Source organism: Fukomys damarensis, unplaced genomic scaffold (genome assembly GCF_012274545.1).
Source record: "Fukomys damarensis isolate Sample0158 unplaced genomic scaffold, DMR_v1.0_HiC HiC_scaffold_13, whole genome shotgun sequence".
Lineage (NCBI taxonomy): Eukaryota > Metazoa > Chordata > Mammalia > Rodentia > Bathyergidae > Fukomys > Fukomys damarensis.
Window position 1 is genome coordinate 15,819,770 of NW_022900925.1, and position 16,584 is coordinate 15,836,353.

Here is a 16,584-nt window from a genome sequence, read left to right on the forward strand (position 1 = left end):
TATATATAGTATATATATGGAATAGTATTTACTTTTATTATTATTTTTATTTTTTGGTACTGGGGATTGAACTTGGGTCCTTGTGCTTGTGAGGCAGGCGGTGGAACCACTGAGCTGAATCCCTGGCCCGGTATTTACTTTAAAAAAGGAGATTCTGCCACTGTCAACAACATGACTAAAGGAGGAGGATATTAAGTGAAATAAACCATACATGGATGGAAAAAGACTTCATGATCTCTCTTATGTATGGAATCTTAAGAAAATAAAGTCAAACAGATTTTTATCCGTGGATTCTGTATGAATTGGTTAAAACAATTGTGGGTCAAAAAAAATTTTTTAATGTGTCTTATGGAGCTGGTGATGTAGCTTAGTGGACAAGTACATACTTAACATTTAGAGGTCCTGGATTTGAGCTCCAGCTCTGCATAAATTGTCTCTGTACTGAACACACATACTTTTTTTGTCATTATTTCCTAAACAATTCAGTATAACTAGTATTTACATAGCATTTACAGAATGAAGTGTTAAAATTAATCTAGAAGTGATTTAAAGTACAGGTTGAATATCCCTTTTCTGGTCTTTTGTCATAGGATCAGTAGTGTTTTAAATTTAAAAGTTATTCAGATTTTGAAATATTTTTTGAGTGTCATGTCAGCACTCAAAAAGCCAGATTTTACATCTCATAGTAGCTCAAAATATTAAAGATTTTGAATTGAATATTGGTCCAGGGATTTAGCTCAGTGGTTTCGCTACCTAGCTTGCAAGCGCAAGGTCCCAACTTTGATCTCTGGTACCAAAAAACAACAACAACAACAACAAAACTACCACAATATCATGATGCTCTTCCTCCAACACTTCTTTACTTGGTGGTAAGGTCCTATCTATTCTTTTAAGAAAAACAGCCTTTCTATAATCCCCACCCTCAACCTCAGCTTCAGTCTATCAATTCCTCTTCTGGATTATGTGCACCCTTGTAAGCAAATATCATTTTGATGCATCTATGCTACAATGGAATTATCTTTCTATCATCCTTCCATCCTTCCTTCCTTCCTTCCTTCCTTCTTCCTTTCTTCTTCCTTCCTTCCTTTCTTTCTTTCACTGGGGATGAACTCAGGGCCTTGCACTTGCAAGGCAGGCAGCAGCACCACTGAGCTAAATCCCCAGCCCTACACTGGAATTTTCTATTAGTGTCTTTCTTCTTTACATAAAAACAGTGAACTCCTTGAGGACAGGATATATATTTCTTAGTTTTGTGCCTTTACCACCTCCACACAGAGCCTAGGACAGTGATGGCAGACCGATTGCCCAGGGCCAAGGATTTAGCTCAGTGGCACTGTGCCTGCCTTGCAAGTGCAAGGTCCTGAGTTCGATCCCCAGTACTAACTAAATAAATAAATACCCACATAAATAAATAGCCCAAACTGCAACCCAAAACACATTTATTTATTGCAAAGTCCCAACACTGCAATTAAACCCCAACAGTGAGGTTTTAGTTTAGAAAAACAACTGTTCTCCAATGCTCAGCTGCTAGGGTGACCTGGCTTGTGCGGTGACAATGAGAGCTCTTTGTGCCTCTGTAGCACATGTACCACACATCTGCCACCACTGGCTTAGAATATAGAAGGTACTTAATTAATGTCTTTTAGGTGCATTAAGGAATTGTATAGTAAATGAATGGCAGAATGAATTAAATCTGACCATCATGAGAGGAAGTGTAGGCAACACTGCCTTCCCCTTGTTCCTGACCCACTGAGTGTGTGTCTGCCTTCCCCATCCAGACTTCCTTCTTTCTTGAAGCTCATGGTCTTGTTCTCAGGCTTTCTTGGCTGTTTCACATTCCCAGTCTGATATGGCAATCAGCCAGCTCTAAGCGTGAAGGGGTTAGAATGGATGAGGAAAAGGGTGGTGATTTCCCTAGCAGTCTGCCAAGCTCTATTCTGACATTCCTTAGTAGTTCCTTGGCATTTCCACTATAAGATGGTACAGTGAGCACACACTGTAACTTCCCCTTCCTGCCTGAGATCCTTAGAAATGATGAAAATATCTGAATAAAAATCCAGAACCAGGCAAGAAAAGAAATAGATTAGAGGCTCTGAGAAGTCCCTGATAGGATAACAGAAAAGAAGAAAATCAGTGCCTAAAAAGGCTTCTCAAAAATGAAAGCCATGAAGGTGATGAATACCAGGAGCAGGAGAAGGTCTTGGGGTAGTAAGTGTATACATCGGTACCCATATCTGCATCCCCACCTTGAATGCTCAGTCAGGTATTGGGTGTGGGGTCCTTGGGTCTGAGAACCTCAGCAGTGGCCATAAGTCCTGACAACATCCAAGAAGATCAAGGAGCTTGCAAAATCAGAAGATCAGGCCCTGGCACACCCGCCTGGCAGTTCCTACAGATCCAGCTTCACTTCCAAAGAACTGTCTGTGATACACTTGGCCAAGCAGCACACCCCATCACTTCCCTACCAATAAGTGCCATTAAAAGAATTCCTGATTAGATTAATAATGTCAAAAATAAAAGAGGCTTTCAGCTAAGAACCATCAAACATTCAAAGAAGCTAACTCCAAGAAAGAGTCAACATGTTCAACAAATGGAAGACCTTATATACAGAGAGACAGAGAAAGAGAACAATCAACTTATGGCTTTTAGATATAAACAATGTATATTTTCTGAAGGATTTAAGTAGATACTATGTCCATGAAAAAATAATAAGCTAGATATCCTTGAAATTACAAAGTTGGACTGTTACATGAAAAATTCAACAGTGTAGGCCGGGCGTGGTAGCGCACGCCTGTAATCCCAGCACTCAGGAGGCTGAGGCAGGAGGATCGCTGTGAGTTCGAGACCAGCCTGGGCTACATAGTGAGTTCCAGGTCAGTCTCAACTACATAGTGAGACCCTGTCTCAAAAAACCAAAAAAAAAAGAAAAGAAAAATTCAACAGTGAGGCCAAATAGCAGAATAAGCACCAGTGCAGAATAAATTAAAACTGGAAGACTGAGTTCAGGAACTCTTTTAGAAAACAGTCCAAAAAGACAAAGAGATGAAAAGCATATATATCAACATGGTAGCAGATTTAGGAGTTCCAATATTCATGCAACAGGAATTTTACAAGGAAGAAACACAGAGAACAAATCACAGGGACTATTCAAAGAAAGCAGTAAGAAACAATTTCTAAGGACTTAAGAAACTCAAAAATCTTTAGATTAAGCATACAATAAAAGCAGAGCAACCTACACACAAAATAAGACCCATTGTCTTAATGAAATCCCTAACTGTTTCTCCACCTTAATTCTCTCTCAAATGCTTCTAGAGAGAGAAAAAAAAAAACTATACAAAATTGGTCATCTTTAAAAGAACAAGATTCAGATTAGCTTCAGGATTTTAATAGCAACAATGAATACCAAAGAACAGATCTGCCTATTCTGTCACACAATAGCTAAAAGGTGAAAACAGCCAAATATCAATCAATAGATGAATGGACAAACAAAATGTGATATACACATACAAGAAATATTCAGCCTGAAAAAGAAATGAGGTTCTGATACATGGATGAGCCTCAAAAATATTACATTAAGTGAAATAAGCCAGACACAAAAAGGAAAAATACTGTTTGATTCTACTTATGTGAGCTAGCAAGAACAGAAAAATTCAGAGATGGAAAGTAGAACAGAGGTTATCAGGGAAAAGGGAGCAGAAAATAAGGTGATTTATTAATGCGTACCTAGAGTGTTTGGGACAACAAAAAGATCTCAAAATAGATAATGGTGATGTTTGAACAACATGAATGTACTTAATACCACTGAATTATATATTGAAAGATGCGAAACAGGCTAGGGGTATAGTTGAGTGGCTTTACTTTCACAATGCCATGGGTTCAATCTTAGGTACCAAACAAAAATAGTTAGAATAATAAAATTTGTTACAACTTTAAGATTTTTTTTAAAAGTAGAAAATATCCAATTCTCATAGGAGAAATTGAAAAGTTAGCCAAAGCTCTGAATGGTTTGATAGGCAAGATTTACCCATATCTGAGGCTATATTAATAACTAATATGTAGAGAGAATTCCTACACATGAATAAGAAAGGGATGAATAACTCAATAAACAAATAGGCCAAGGGTAAAAGCAGGTATTCACAGAGAAAAATATAAAGAGTTAATAATCAAATAACAGGAATACTAATCTCACTACTTACCAAGGAAATGCAAATTAAAGGAAGTAGATATTTTTTTCTTCCATCAGACTGATAAAAATGAAAACAGTATCAAATGTTGAGGGTAAAGAGAAATTAGTACTCACCTATATAGAGATGGTACTATAAATATACAAAAATTTTTGGAGGACAAATGATCAATGGTCTTTAAAATTTTAAATGTAGACAATGCTATGATCCAGAATCTACCCTAGAGAAATAAATATTGTGTGAAAGGGAGTGCATTATAAAAACAAACAATCCAACGCTTTGAAAATGGTTAAATAATGTGTTATGACATTCTATGTACAAAATGAGGTTAAGTCTATAAAAACTGACATGGAAAAAAAGTCTCTAAAATTTATCAATAGATTGAAAACAAAAAGCAGATTTCAAAATTAATCATATGGTATGAAAATATGTACTAAAAATAAAACCAAATGCCAGCCATGGTGGCACACACCTGTAATCCCAGGCTTGGGAGGCTGAGGCAGAAGGATCACCATGAGCTTGAGGCTACACAGAGACCCCACATCAAAGAAAAAACAAAAATAAAAAAACCCAAAAACCCTAAGCAAAATAAAATTGTCCAATAGAACTACAGATTTATATAAATGTCTAGACAAAAGCTAGGGGGACATCATTAAATTGATAAGTTTCACTACCTCTAAGAAGACCTATGGGATTTCAGGTATAGCTGAAGGCAACTAATACCTGTGTACTACTTTTTTTTTTTGTTTTGTTTTGGTAGCCAGTATCAAACTCAGGACCTTGTAATTGCAAGGCAGGTGTGGCAACACAGAGCTAAATCCCTGGCTGCTGTGTATTACTTTTTTAAATGAAAGAAAATGTATATATTTATTACTTATATAATTTTTTAAAAAGAAAAAAAAAAAAGAAGAAGCTTATAGCAGTCAGGCCTTGCTAAGAAGGCAGAATTGAAAACAACCACTGCTAAAGGCCATCCCTGCACTTCTTTACTGTAAGAAAGATTAGGATTTGTCAATCATGGTCATCTCTGCCCTCACGATGTTCTCCCTGCTGCTATTTTTAATAGAAAAGGCACTGAATCCAACCATCCTTTAGAATCATCATCTTCCTAATCTCTAAGCATCTGCTTTTCTTTCCATTGGATCTGAACCTGAGGTTAAAAACTCAACTGAGGTAAGAAGGAAACAATAAGGATAGAAGGTCATCATTTTGCCATATCTGAAGTTTTAGTGACACAACGTATTTCCTTTTTTCTTTCTTTTTTTTGGTACCGGGGATGAAACTCAGGACTTTGCACTTGTGAGGCAGGCAATGGAACCACTGAGCTAAATCCCCAGCCCAGAAAAATGTATTTTCTAAAGATTGCCATAGCAATATATTCCTTCCCATGTGCTTTGTTTTTATCAATGTTACTTTGATACTCTTCCTTCTTGAATCTTGGCAGCTTTGTGACTACAGCAGAAATTATGCTATGTGACTTCCAATGTCAAGCCTTTTGGAACCCAAGCACCTTACCATGAGGAAACCCAAGTAACCCATGGAGGTCAACAGAGAACTCAGTCCACAGCTGGCTGAGCTCCCAGCTGACAGCAACCACTAAGGTGCCAGCCAGGATAGTGAGCCAAGGGCTCTTCTATCCTCTCTTAAAGCTAACTTAGTTGATGCTGCACAGAGCAGAGAGGCATAGCTTTATTGAGCCAGGACAATTTTCACAGCCAACAAGTTTTGGGGTGATTTGTTTCATGGAAATAACCGAGAAAGTTGAGAGCTGTGCATACATACAAAAGCAACTGTCTGACCTGGGCATCTTCAGAAGCTGGGGTCAGGATATTGTAGGGGGATCCCTGCATCAGACAAAGTTAGAGCAGATAACATCACAGGTTGCTTCCAACAAGATTCTACAATGAACATGCTGAGCTCTGGGCTTAAGCCCTCCCTAATACCACCTCTTTTTAGGGAAAGGTCATCTTCTCCAATGGCATTTTACCTTTCAGAAAGCTGCCGGATCTGTGGAATTCCCATATACTTCTGGAAGTGTTCCAAAACATTCATTACACCCTGAAGGAGATTAGCAACTTCTCCATACTGTCTGCGCCTGGTCATGGCTCTGCAAGGAAACAAGAAGTTGAAAACTAGTAAAATACTAAGGATAAAAGACACAGATGTGGAATAATTTACTCAGTTTCTGAAACAGACATGAACTTTCTTTAATAAAAACTTACTAAGGACTAAATATGAATGGTGCTGTGCACTGGGTAGTGGGACCTGACTCAAATTTTCATTTGATAAGTCAGGTATACATCTAATAGCAAGTAGAATTAATTAAATTCTAAATAGAAGTACAGTATAGGTTATATGCCATGAGGTGTACAAAAGAATGTGAGAGTGATGGATTCTTACTGGGTGGGGAAGAGGAATCTGAGAAGGCTGGACATTATAGAATTAGCAGGCTTCCAACAGAGAACAGGGGTAGAGATGTAACTATCTGAGAATTGTAGCATATGGGCAAATCAAAGCACTTTCTAGGATACAAGGGCCATTTATATACATTTTTACATGTTAAGTCAAATCTGAAGGTTTTAACCCTATGATAAATAACTCTGTCAGAGATGTCTACTTACCCTGCTGCTGAAGTTAATGAAGCTTAAACAAAAGATGCTGATAAAATCAGCAGTTACACATAACAAGGAAGTACAAACTATTATGGTTGTACTTTTATTTTACATAAATGTATAATTTATAACTTCCCTTTAAAGGCATTTGAAAAGACCAGATCAAGTTCAAGCCAAGGTGTGTTACATTGCAATCAGGTCTGCTAACACTGACTGCCTGGAGGAAGGATAAGGAGGCTGTAGTTCACTGCTGCCCTGCCTGATCACGTCCTGTAGAAGAGTGAACCAGGGATCCCCTGACACCCGGCCTATATCCAAGAGAGCTCAGGAAGGAGTCTGCTCCTCCTACTCTTTCCTTCAAAACATTCTCCTACTCTCCCTCCCCCAAGACTGTGGCTATTGAATTTACTTTTCTGTGAAGATTCTCTCCATGCACATTTGTAACTACACTGAGCTTGGGTCAAGGGGAATTTTTAGCCTAAAACAGAACACAGAGGTAAATGGAAATGTTAGTGGGTTGCTTCTATGTAATAAATAACCAGCCCCTTCTTTTAATACCACTTCTAATGTGCTCAGGTATCATTCTCTTTATAGGACAAAAAGCAATTATCTTTGAAAAAATAGGTTTTTTAAAAAGGTGGGCTGAATGATACATCACAGATGTTTCTAAATGGTCTGTCCTGTGACAGTGCAACTCAGCCCACAGAAGCAGAAAACCCTGCCAAGGCTGAGGTTGTAGGGAGTAACTCTTGGTCTGACTCACCTTGTCTGCCTTCATGGTCTAGATCTACCACTCATAAATGATCCATATTCTTGGAATCATTCTCATGTGTTTTCTGGGTCCTCCTTGGATCATCTGTACCTCATGTTTTTTTAAGTTTTGAACACCAGAGGGCATACTGTAGAAATGGTAACTGCATAGTTACAGCCAATCTACTGAAAGTTGGGCAGCATGGTAAGGTTGGCTGGGAATGGCTATGGAGCCATTACCTTTATGCAATGGATTTCCTTCCTGTGAGCCCCAAACCCAAAATTGACATTGCTTACTCGAGGGAATCGACGCCACCTGCCAGCATGTGCAGGTGGTTCAGTGTTGTGATGGAGGTGGTCAGGTGGCGTTTGGCATGATCTAGCTGCTTAATGTCTCGGGTTATTTCTTTAACCTAAATATTAAAAAACAACAGGGGAGAAAGGTGGAAGGATAAGAATAACACATATCTTTCTGTAAATAGCTGTACAAGAAAACAATGCACATGAAGTAAGAAAAAAACTTCAGATTAACCCTTGGAGAAAACATTCTCACAATGCAAAATCAACAATTTCCAATCAGCTCCTTTATGTTTAATTCCATATTTCTTCAAACTTTATCCAAGGTTACATAATCCTTGGTTGTGATAAATAAATGAACTTTTATTTTCCGCTCTCAATGGAATGATCCAAATAGCAATGCAGCAGTGAACATACAGGGTACAGCAGTTAAATTGAGAACCTCTCCTCTTGAATAAGGTCTGAAAAGTGTGCCTTCTGCCACCTAGGTTTCAAGATTCAGCACAAAATGGATAGTACTAGTCAGCTAATCGTAATTGAGATGGTCTTTGTTAATGAAACTGGTGTTTACTGCCCAGCCTCTAGCAAACAAAAACATTCCTGCAAATCTCAAGGTCCAAATGTAACCCCTGTAACACAAACTTAACAAACAACATCATGAGAGGAGGGCCACAATCTTCTTGGAGTGAGAAGGTAATGTGAGGAGTAAAATTTTGCCAGTATGGCTCCAGTAGGCCCAAGAGAACAAAAGTCCACCTGGGAACGCAGCTATATTTCAATCACTGGAAAGTGAATTCAATGGAGAAGTTGGAAAAACCCTGAAACTTTACTGATATCCTTTAGGTGAACTCTTCCACTACCCTCAGTCTACGATGATCAAGAAATTCTAGGGCCAGGGATTTAGTTCAGTGGTGCTGCCGCCTGCCTCGCAAGTATAAGGTCTCAAGTTAGATCCCCAGTACCAAAAAAAAAAAAAAAAAAAAAAAAACACAAAAAACCCTTCTAATAGTCTGATTTCGGAGGTTCTGTGACAATGGAAGAAAATAGTACCCTGGACACTAGACCCAAATATTCTAGTTACTATACACGCATCTACCATTAAAGTGCCAAATTCAATAGCTGATGAGACTTGATTTTTCAGAGTCTGATGACCTTGGGTGAAATAAAGACTATGGCTGGCATAGCTCCATTCCATGCCCGCAAACCTGCAAGCTTGTCTTGGATCTTAGCAATGAAAATTCTCTTTCTCAGAGAAGTCCTATCAAGCCTAACTTCACTCATAACCCTCAAGCCATCTAACTACTTCTATTTTCATAAAAAAAAAAAAAAAAAAAAAAAAAAGTTAAGAATCCACCACTACTTTACTGAATAATTGAGCGTGGAGTACAAAAGATCAGAAGTGACATAAGAGACTAGAAATAGAAGTTTGGCTCCATGATCTGATCATCCACTTCCAACAATTAAATCATCATCCTATTTCCTGTAGAAAAATCTTTGTGCCTCTTTCCAATTCAATAGCTCCGCCCCAATATTAGAGCTTTTGCCTTCTTTTTTTTTTGGTACCAGGGATCGAACTCAGGTCCCTGTGCTTGCAAGGCAGGCGATGGAATCACTGAGCTAAATCCCCAGCCCATGCCATTGTGTTTAAAGTCACAGTCAACTAGGCTTCTTCTCACACCTCTGCCAGATCTTGAATACTTTTCCTCTGTTGTATCTCAAGATTGTGCCCCTCTACTCTATCCCTCACACAGCCCCTCAGTGCTCTGCACCAGCTCACTGGTCTTTTCATTTCCCAGTTCTCCCACCATTCTCATCACACATCCTGTGCTGCTCTAGATGAACTGAACTACTACCTACTCCCAAAACAAAACCTTTAATGGTAGAGCATGAAAGAGCTATTATATTGTACAAGAGCAGACTTTTCTACAAAACAGATTGGCCATAGTTAATTTACTTTAACTGTTATCCATGGGCATCAACAAACAAATGAACAAATGAACAACAAAAGACAGAAGATGATATGGTGGGTTTAGAGTCAGACAGATCTCAGGCTGAATCCCAGCACCACCAATTACCAACTCTTTGTCACAGACTAACTTTCTCAGCCTAACCAACTCTCAGTTTCCTCATCTATAAAATAGATAATAAATAATCATAAAAATAATGATACTAAAACTTAGTCCATAGGGTCATCAGGAGGGCAAAGGATCTGGCACCCTGCTTGGCCCATTGAAAGAGCTCAAAAACACCAGATCTCATCTTCACTGCTTCTTCCCCCCTTTAAAAAAAATACTGTTCAGGAAAGAAAATTTCTTTCATCTAAGTCAACTAATAATTTTAGAAGAAGCTTCTTTGAGCTGTCATTACACGCTCCCAGGTTGGAAAAGGGAAGGTAGTCCAGAACAGCAATTTAGAACTATAAAGTTAATCATGAGTAAAAAAACCTGAGTACAATAAAACTCCAGCATAAGTCACATATGACAGCATCACTATGATAACCACCCACCATCTGCTCCTGGCTGGTGCTGAATGCAGGGCATCCTTGGGGGAATGACTACAAATCAAAATCCCTAGTACTTTGCTTAGGACTCTGTACACATTCATTTCTCACAACAATCCTGTGAGGCAGATGCTAACATTCTTATTTTATAGTTGAAGAATCTGGAAGCGTTACATTACCTAGAATTTCAGCTAAGGAGCTAGCACATTCCAGGGTCACCCACAGAGTAACAGTGGTGAATGCTGGATTCCTGGTCAGCAGGGTGGCTTACAGAAAACATCCCCAGGGGCCACCAATTTGTAGAGTAAAAACTTAATCAAAGCCATATGCATGTAATATAGTCAGGGTAGATCCTACCACCTAGACCCAGGGCCTGTTTCAGTGTACTACCAAATTACTTGTCATGTATCTTAATTGAGAAATACATGATATAAACAAATGCTAGAAGAAGGCATCCAAAATGACTAGGAAAGTCTTTTTTGGGAAAAAAAGAAAAAGAAAACTTTTCCTATTTAAAAACAGGGCTGCAAATGTAGGGCAGCAGGGATTATGAGTCACCCTTGTCTAGCAGCTCCCCTTGAATCAATCTGGAACACACCCACAGAGCTTTGCCTGAGAGATGTGGATGAATGTGGTTGGCAGGAAGTGGGAGGGAAAAGTCCATTAATTACTATGACTGGATGAGAAGTTGACTTCCTTTTTAGGTGCAAAACAGTAAGGAAGAAACCTAAACTCACCATTTGTTCTGATTTTTCTGCTTTGTCTTTGATATCTTTGATTTTGCCAAAGAGTTGCTGAATAGCTTTCTGGGCTTCTTCAAGTGCCTAGAGTTAAGAGAAATAAATGAAAAACAAGAAGTCATGCCAAGACAGCATCAGTCATTACACCAAAATCAATTCTAGCTTGCTTCAGAAGATAATTATCATAAAGCTCTTTTGATTCATTTACTTAAATTGACAATTTTATTTTACCAAACTAGTAGAGAAATATAATCCAGCACTCAGATATAGGCAATTACCATGCTTACCAATCTACATCATAAAGTTTTTTTTTTTTTTGGTACTGGGGATTGAACTTGGGTCCTTGCGCTTGCAAGGCAGGTGGTGGAACCACTGAGCTAAATCTCTGGCCCTACATCATAAAGTTTTACAATTTTGAGGGGGTACCTGGGATTGAACTCGGGTCCTTGCACTTGCAAAGCAGGCCACCAAACCGCTGAGCTAAATCCCCGGCCCTCATCATAAAGTTTTAATTTAAAAACAACTGTTTTTCTTTGTCTTGGTCATTGCTATACATGGTATTGTTGACAATTAACAACATGCACACCCATGCATGGAGTGAAAAGTCTGTAAAGTCTTTAAAGAGACAGAGGTCCTCTAAGTCAGCTGTAGGAGAAGCTCTGGATTAGAAATTCTGAAAGACTGGGTCAAAAAACAAAAGACAAACCCCTCCAAAGAAAGAAAGAGAAAAGGAAGGAAAGAGAGAGGGAAAGAGAGAGGGAGAGAGGGAGAGAGAGAGGGAGAAAGAGAGGGAGAGAGAGAGTGAGAGAGAGAGAGAGAGAGAGAGAGAGAGAGAGAGAGAGAAAACCAGGACTGTGAATAAGGACTCCAGAATTGTGGCAATTCTTAATGACACTTATAGTGTCCCACTTGAAAACTAATGATATGAGGTCAGAAAGTCACACTTGAAGCTAACTATGAGCAAAATGTTTCTATGGAAATAAAAACCTACCAAGATGGATATTGCACATGAAAAGTATTACAACCTACAGTATCTTCTGTGAGGAGATGCAGCAATAGGAGGGGAGTTTGGAGGATGCTAAGCTACACATGTGCAAAATACATGTACTTCATGGTCCTATGACTGAAAATGACCTACAGCTGAACCAGTGCTCTGAATTTCTTGGCAGCCAGAGTGCCAGTCACATAAGTCAGCATTTCATTCACTCTTTCACTCATTCACTCATCCAACAAGCATGTACTAAATACATCCAATATACCAGGGAAGAGAAGAGGGCCAGGGATGAGCTATTGGGTGTTCAACATCCAGAAGTCTAAAAGAAAAGGAGAAAGCAAAAATGCAAGAGATAAAACCACTGGCCACATGAGAGAAAACCAAGGACTCCAAGGACTATGATGTTACAAAAGCCAAACTAAAGTGTTGGAATGAGGACAAGAGTGATCATGTCTCACACTGGAAAAAGGCTATATAAGATTAAGACAGAGAAATGCCAGTGGCAGCAGGGAAGTTGCCGATGATCTTGACAAGAACAGTTTCAGTGGAGTTAGGACAATTAAAGTGGACAGCAATGACATGATGAAGTAAAGACAATGATAAAGAGCAGAGACCAGCAAATGGTATCCAGCAGCCAAATCCAATCTGCTACCTATTTGTGTAAATTATGTTTCTTTTTAGGGGGGGACAGCCTAACCCATTCATTTAGGTATTGTCTATGGCTACTTTCCCATACAATGGCAGTGAGGCACAGTTGTAACAGAGACCAATAGCCCATTAAATTAAAATATTTACTATATATGGCCCTTAGAAAAAGTTTGCTGATACCTAGTACAGACTATTTTTTCAGTGGTTTTTGCTGTCAGAAGACAAGAAAATGGAGCAAAAGATGGGGTAAAGGGAGGACATTTTTAAAGATAAGAGATACTTGCATATGTCTGTTATATAAATCAGTAGAGGACAGAAACTACAGGGGGAGAGTATAATGGAATAATTACAGAAGAGGACTTTTGAAAACAATGTTCTTGTATTGTTAATGTGTAAGTATTAGCTGTATAATATGGTTTTATGTATCCTTTAGAGCATGGACCAAGGACACAAATGGTTTTCTCATGTGACTCACAGTTAAGGCACTATCCACTCTGGTTTAGTCTGGATAGTCTTAGTGTATTGTCTCAGTATAATTATTAATGGCTCCCTCTCAGAAAATTACTCAGGTGATAAGTTATATGGTCAGCTTACCTACAGCATATATACAAAGCTAGAACACAATTAGAATACAATTCTTTGCTGAATGGTTAAAAATACATCAGGGCACATATATGAGTGGCAGTGCAAAGACTACTGCTTTATATGAGTCATGCTGACACCCACCACTCCCCACCACACCACTGAATTCAAGATCCTCCTGCCTCAGTCTCTTCAGTGCTAGGATTACAAGCGTGTATCACCACAACCAGCACATCACCCTTCCCATTATTATCTACTTGGCTAATATGGAGTCTAATGACCAAGATGCTGCAATTTGAAGCCTACCAGATGGTTCTGAAAACTGCTGGGTCATGTGTGAAAAAGTGTCACAGAAGTCTTGGAAGCAACTGACTACTAGAAAGTACCAGTCTTCTTGGGCGTGACTTGCATGGGATTCTGTGATGTTGTAGGTCATGTCATGTTATGATGATGGGATTGTAACCAACACTCTAAACACATGACACTCAGAGACGAAGCAGAGAGGGCCAAGTTCTATTCTTAGATCCAAGTCTGAAGAAGTATGTGTGATACTTTCTTAGAGAAAGGATTCCTATCCCTATTCTCTTATTGTCAGTCTGGTCTCCCACCAGAACTGTCTCCACTTTTTCTTCCAACAAACAAGTAAGACTCACACAATCTTGTATTTCATAGACTTTAAGAAAGATAAACGGTCTGCCAGATTTTTTTTTCAGGCTGGAATACTTTTGCTTGTTATAACAATGTACTAAAGTTGGTGAAATTTAATATAATTCTTTTTCCAGAGTCAAAAATGTTCCTTTGAAATATTCACTGTATCAAGCAAGTCCATACTCAAAACACACACCCTATTATTTGATATCTAACCTCTAATAATCAATTACCAGATAGAAGAGCATTTTGTAATTGGAAGAATCGCAAGATCTACAAAAGAATAAGATTTTATTTTAAAAGTTACTAGAATACTACCTGGTTAATCAGAAAATGTGCTGATTCTGGTACAGTCCCTAGACACTCTTTAAAATAAAATGTGGCTACTTTTCCATTCCAAACTGGATGTGGATTAAAAACTAATCACCCCAAAATGTCTGCTTTCAATCCATCCCAAGTTTCTCCTCTCCCTGGAGTCTCTGAATTGAGCACTGGACCGTGGCGGTAGCCTGCCTCCAAGGGTGTTATCAGGCAGCAGTTAACTGTAGTCCTCCTCTTTAGTTACTCAAAATCTGTAATTAGGAGATGCAAAGCAACCCACTAAGTTAGCCTTCAAGACTAAGCAAAACCAATTAGAGCACCCATGTATTTTTGTGCATCATTAACTGTAACTGTGACTCTTAACTTTCCTTGCCTCTGAAGAAGACTCTGAATCAGCTCTCAGAGCCACACTAGGTTATGTTCATAGATGATACGCAGTATGGGATCTGGCACAGACTCTTTGTTTTCTTCTTTCCCTTGGCTCCCTGCTCCCTCCACCAGATCTGTTGTTTGCCACCTGTGTAGACAGAGGGGCTCTGATCCAATGAAAATGCTTTGAGAAATAAACATCCCCTCTGGCCCTAAGATACAACTATTTTGCAATGTGGTCTGTCAGAGAATTATACTGCCTTTATCCTGTATACCACAGTCTTTCAGATTTTAAATGGAGATCTCATTTGCTGCCACTGCAGGAAGGAGAAGATTGTTTATTTTCAGAACTGGTATGACTTTAGATTGTTCTCTGAAAAAATAATGTGCTGAGCTGGGGATTTAGCTCAGTGGCACCTATGCCTCCCTTGCGAACTCAAGGTCCTTAGTTCGATCCCCAGTACAAAAAAAAAATAAAATAATAATAATAACAGTAATGTGCTAGTATTCGAAGTTACTAGGAAAATTAGATTCTTTCCACCACTCTGCTATCACATCTATTTTCCACTTCTACATATTTCCTCTAATAGTATAATGGTTAATAGGAAGAGTTTTTGAGCCAGCAGACCAAGATGGCTTAGTCCTGCCACTTAATTCTGTGATCTTTGGCAAGCCATTTCACCTTTAGAAGGGTAGTCACAATTCTGAAATAGAAATAACATCACTGCAAAGACTTTCTGTTAGAAAGGATCACAGGGTTAGGTAGTGACCATCTTTGTACTGACCCAGTATTCTTTTCTCTTCCTTCAAGTCTTTTCTTATTACATTTTTACAGAGTCCACTAGCCAAGGGGCACACTAGACCCAAGCTGGGCCAATGGGAGTTTTCCCATCTTTTTTTTTCCAGAACTAGAATTGGGAAAAAGAGTTAAACTCTTTGGTGGTGGGAGCCCCAAGATATAAGACTGAATTAAAGAGCAATAAAGTTTCCCAGTAAAGGGAAGAAGATAGAGAGAGAGAGAGAGAGAGAGAGAGAGAGAGAGAGAGAGAGAGAGAGAGAGAGACAAAGCCATCAGAAAGACAGACACAGAACCACACAGAACACTATTCCAGTCCTGGACTTTAGCTGTTGGACAAGCCTGGCTGAGATACTACTCTTCCCACCATCAGACTCTTCAATTTCCTTCAAAACAAGATCCAACAGGATCCTTCCAAATATTTCTCCTTTTTGCTTAGGGCAATTCAAATTGGGATTTTGTCTTTATAAACAAGAGAGTTCTGAGTATATAAAGTGCCATGCTTATGCAAGGGGCTTACTAAATGGTAACTATTGATATTATTCTCAGATCTCTCAAATGGAATGCAGTATTTCACATGAGACTGTTCCTCTAAGAGTCAAAGGCTGTGACTCATCTTTTCGTAGAAGCCTTGTCAACAAGCTCATTAAACCTGGGAGTGTTGATGTACACCTATAATCCCAGCTACTTAGGAGGTGGAGGCAGGAGGATCACAAGTTTGAGAACAGCTTGAGCAACTCAGCAAGACCTTGTCTCAAAATAAAAAATAAAAAGAGTCAGGATAACCCCAGTGAAAGGCCTTAGGTTCAATCCTCAAAACTGAAGTGGCTCATGAATTGGGGGGGGTGACAATATGTCTTCAAACCATGTTAAAATCAAACATGCTCCAGAAAAGGTTTAAATATTTTTGTTTATTCCTTCAATAAAGAGTGAGTATCCACTAAATGCTCTATGTTATACACTGTGAGAAAAAGAGGACATGTCTTTAAAGAACTTGCAAAGAATAGTGTAAGAAATACAATTAACTGTAAGATAATAATGATACAAAGAGGTCCGAATAAAGAATCACTTGGCATCATTTGATAGGCCATAGAATTCTCAAGAGAGCAGAAATACTGATGATGGCTACCCCATCTGACAAGC

General features: G+C 38.9%; 1 protein-coding gene across 4 annotated transcripts in view; it reads right to left on the minus strand.

Moving 5' to 3' along the window:
• Vps53 (VPS53 subunit of GARP complex) overlaps window positions 1–16,584 on the minus strand; it is a 171,487-nt gene that overhangs the window by 97,312 nt on the left and 57,591 nt on the right. For all 4 annotated transcript variants that reach the window (XM_033762863.1, XM_033762861.1, XM_010642173.3 and 1 more), the window contains 3 exons: window positions 11,081–11,167; window positions 7,844–7,959; window positions 6,172–6,291 (listed from right to left, as the gene is read on the minus strand). In XM_033762863.1, coding sequence (XP_033618754.1) covers window positions 6,172–6,291; window positions 7,844–7,959; window positions 11,081–11,167 — 323 coding nt within the window. The remainder of the gene's footprint in view (window positions 1–6,171; window positions 6,292–7,843; window positions 7,960–11,080; window positions 11,168–16,584) is intronic.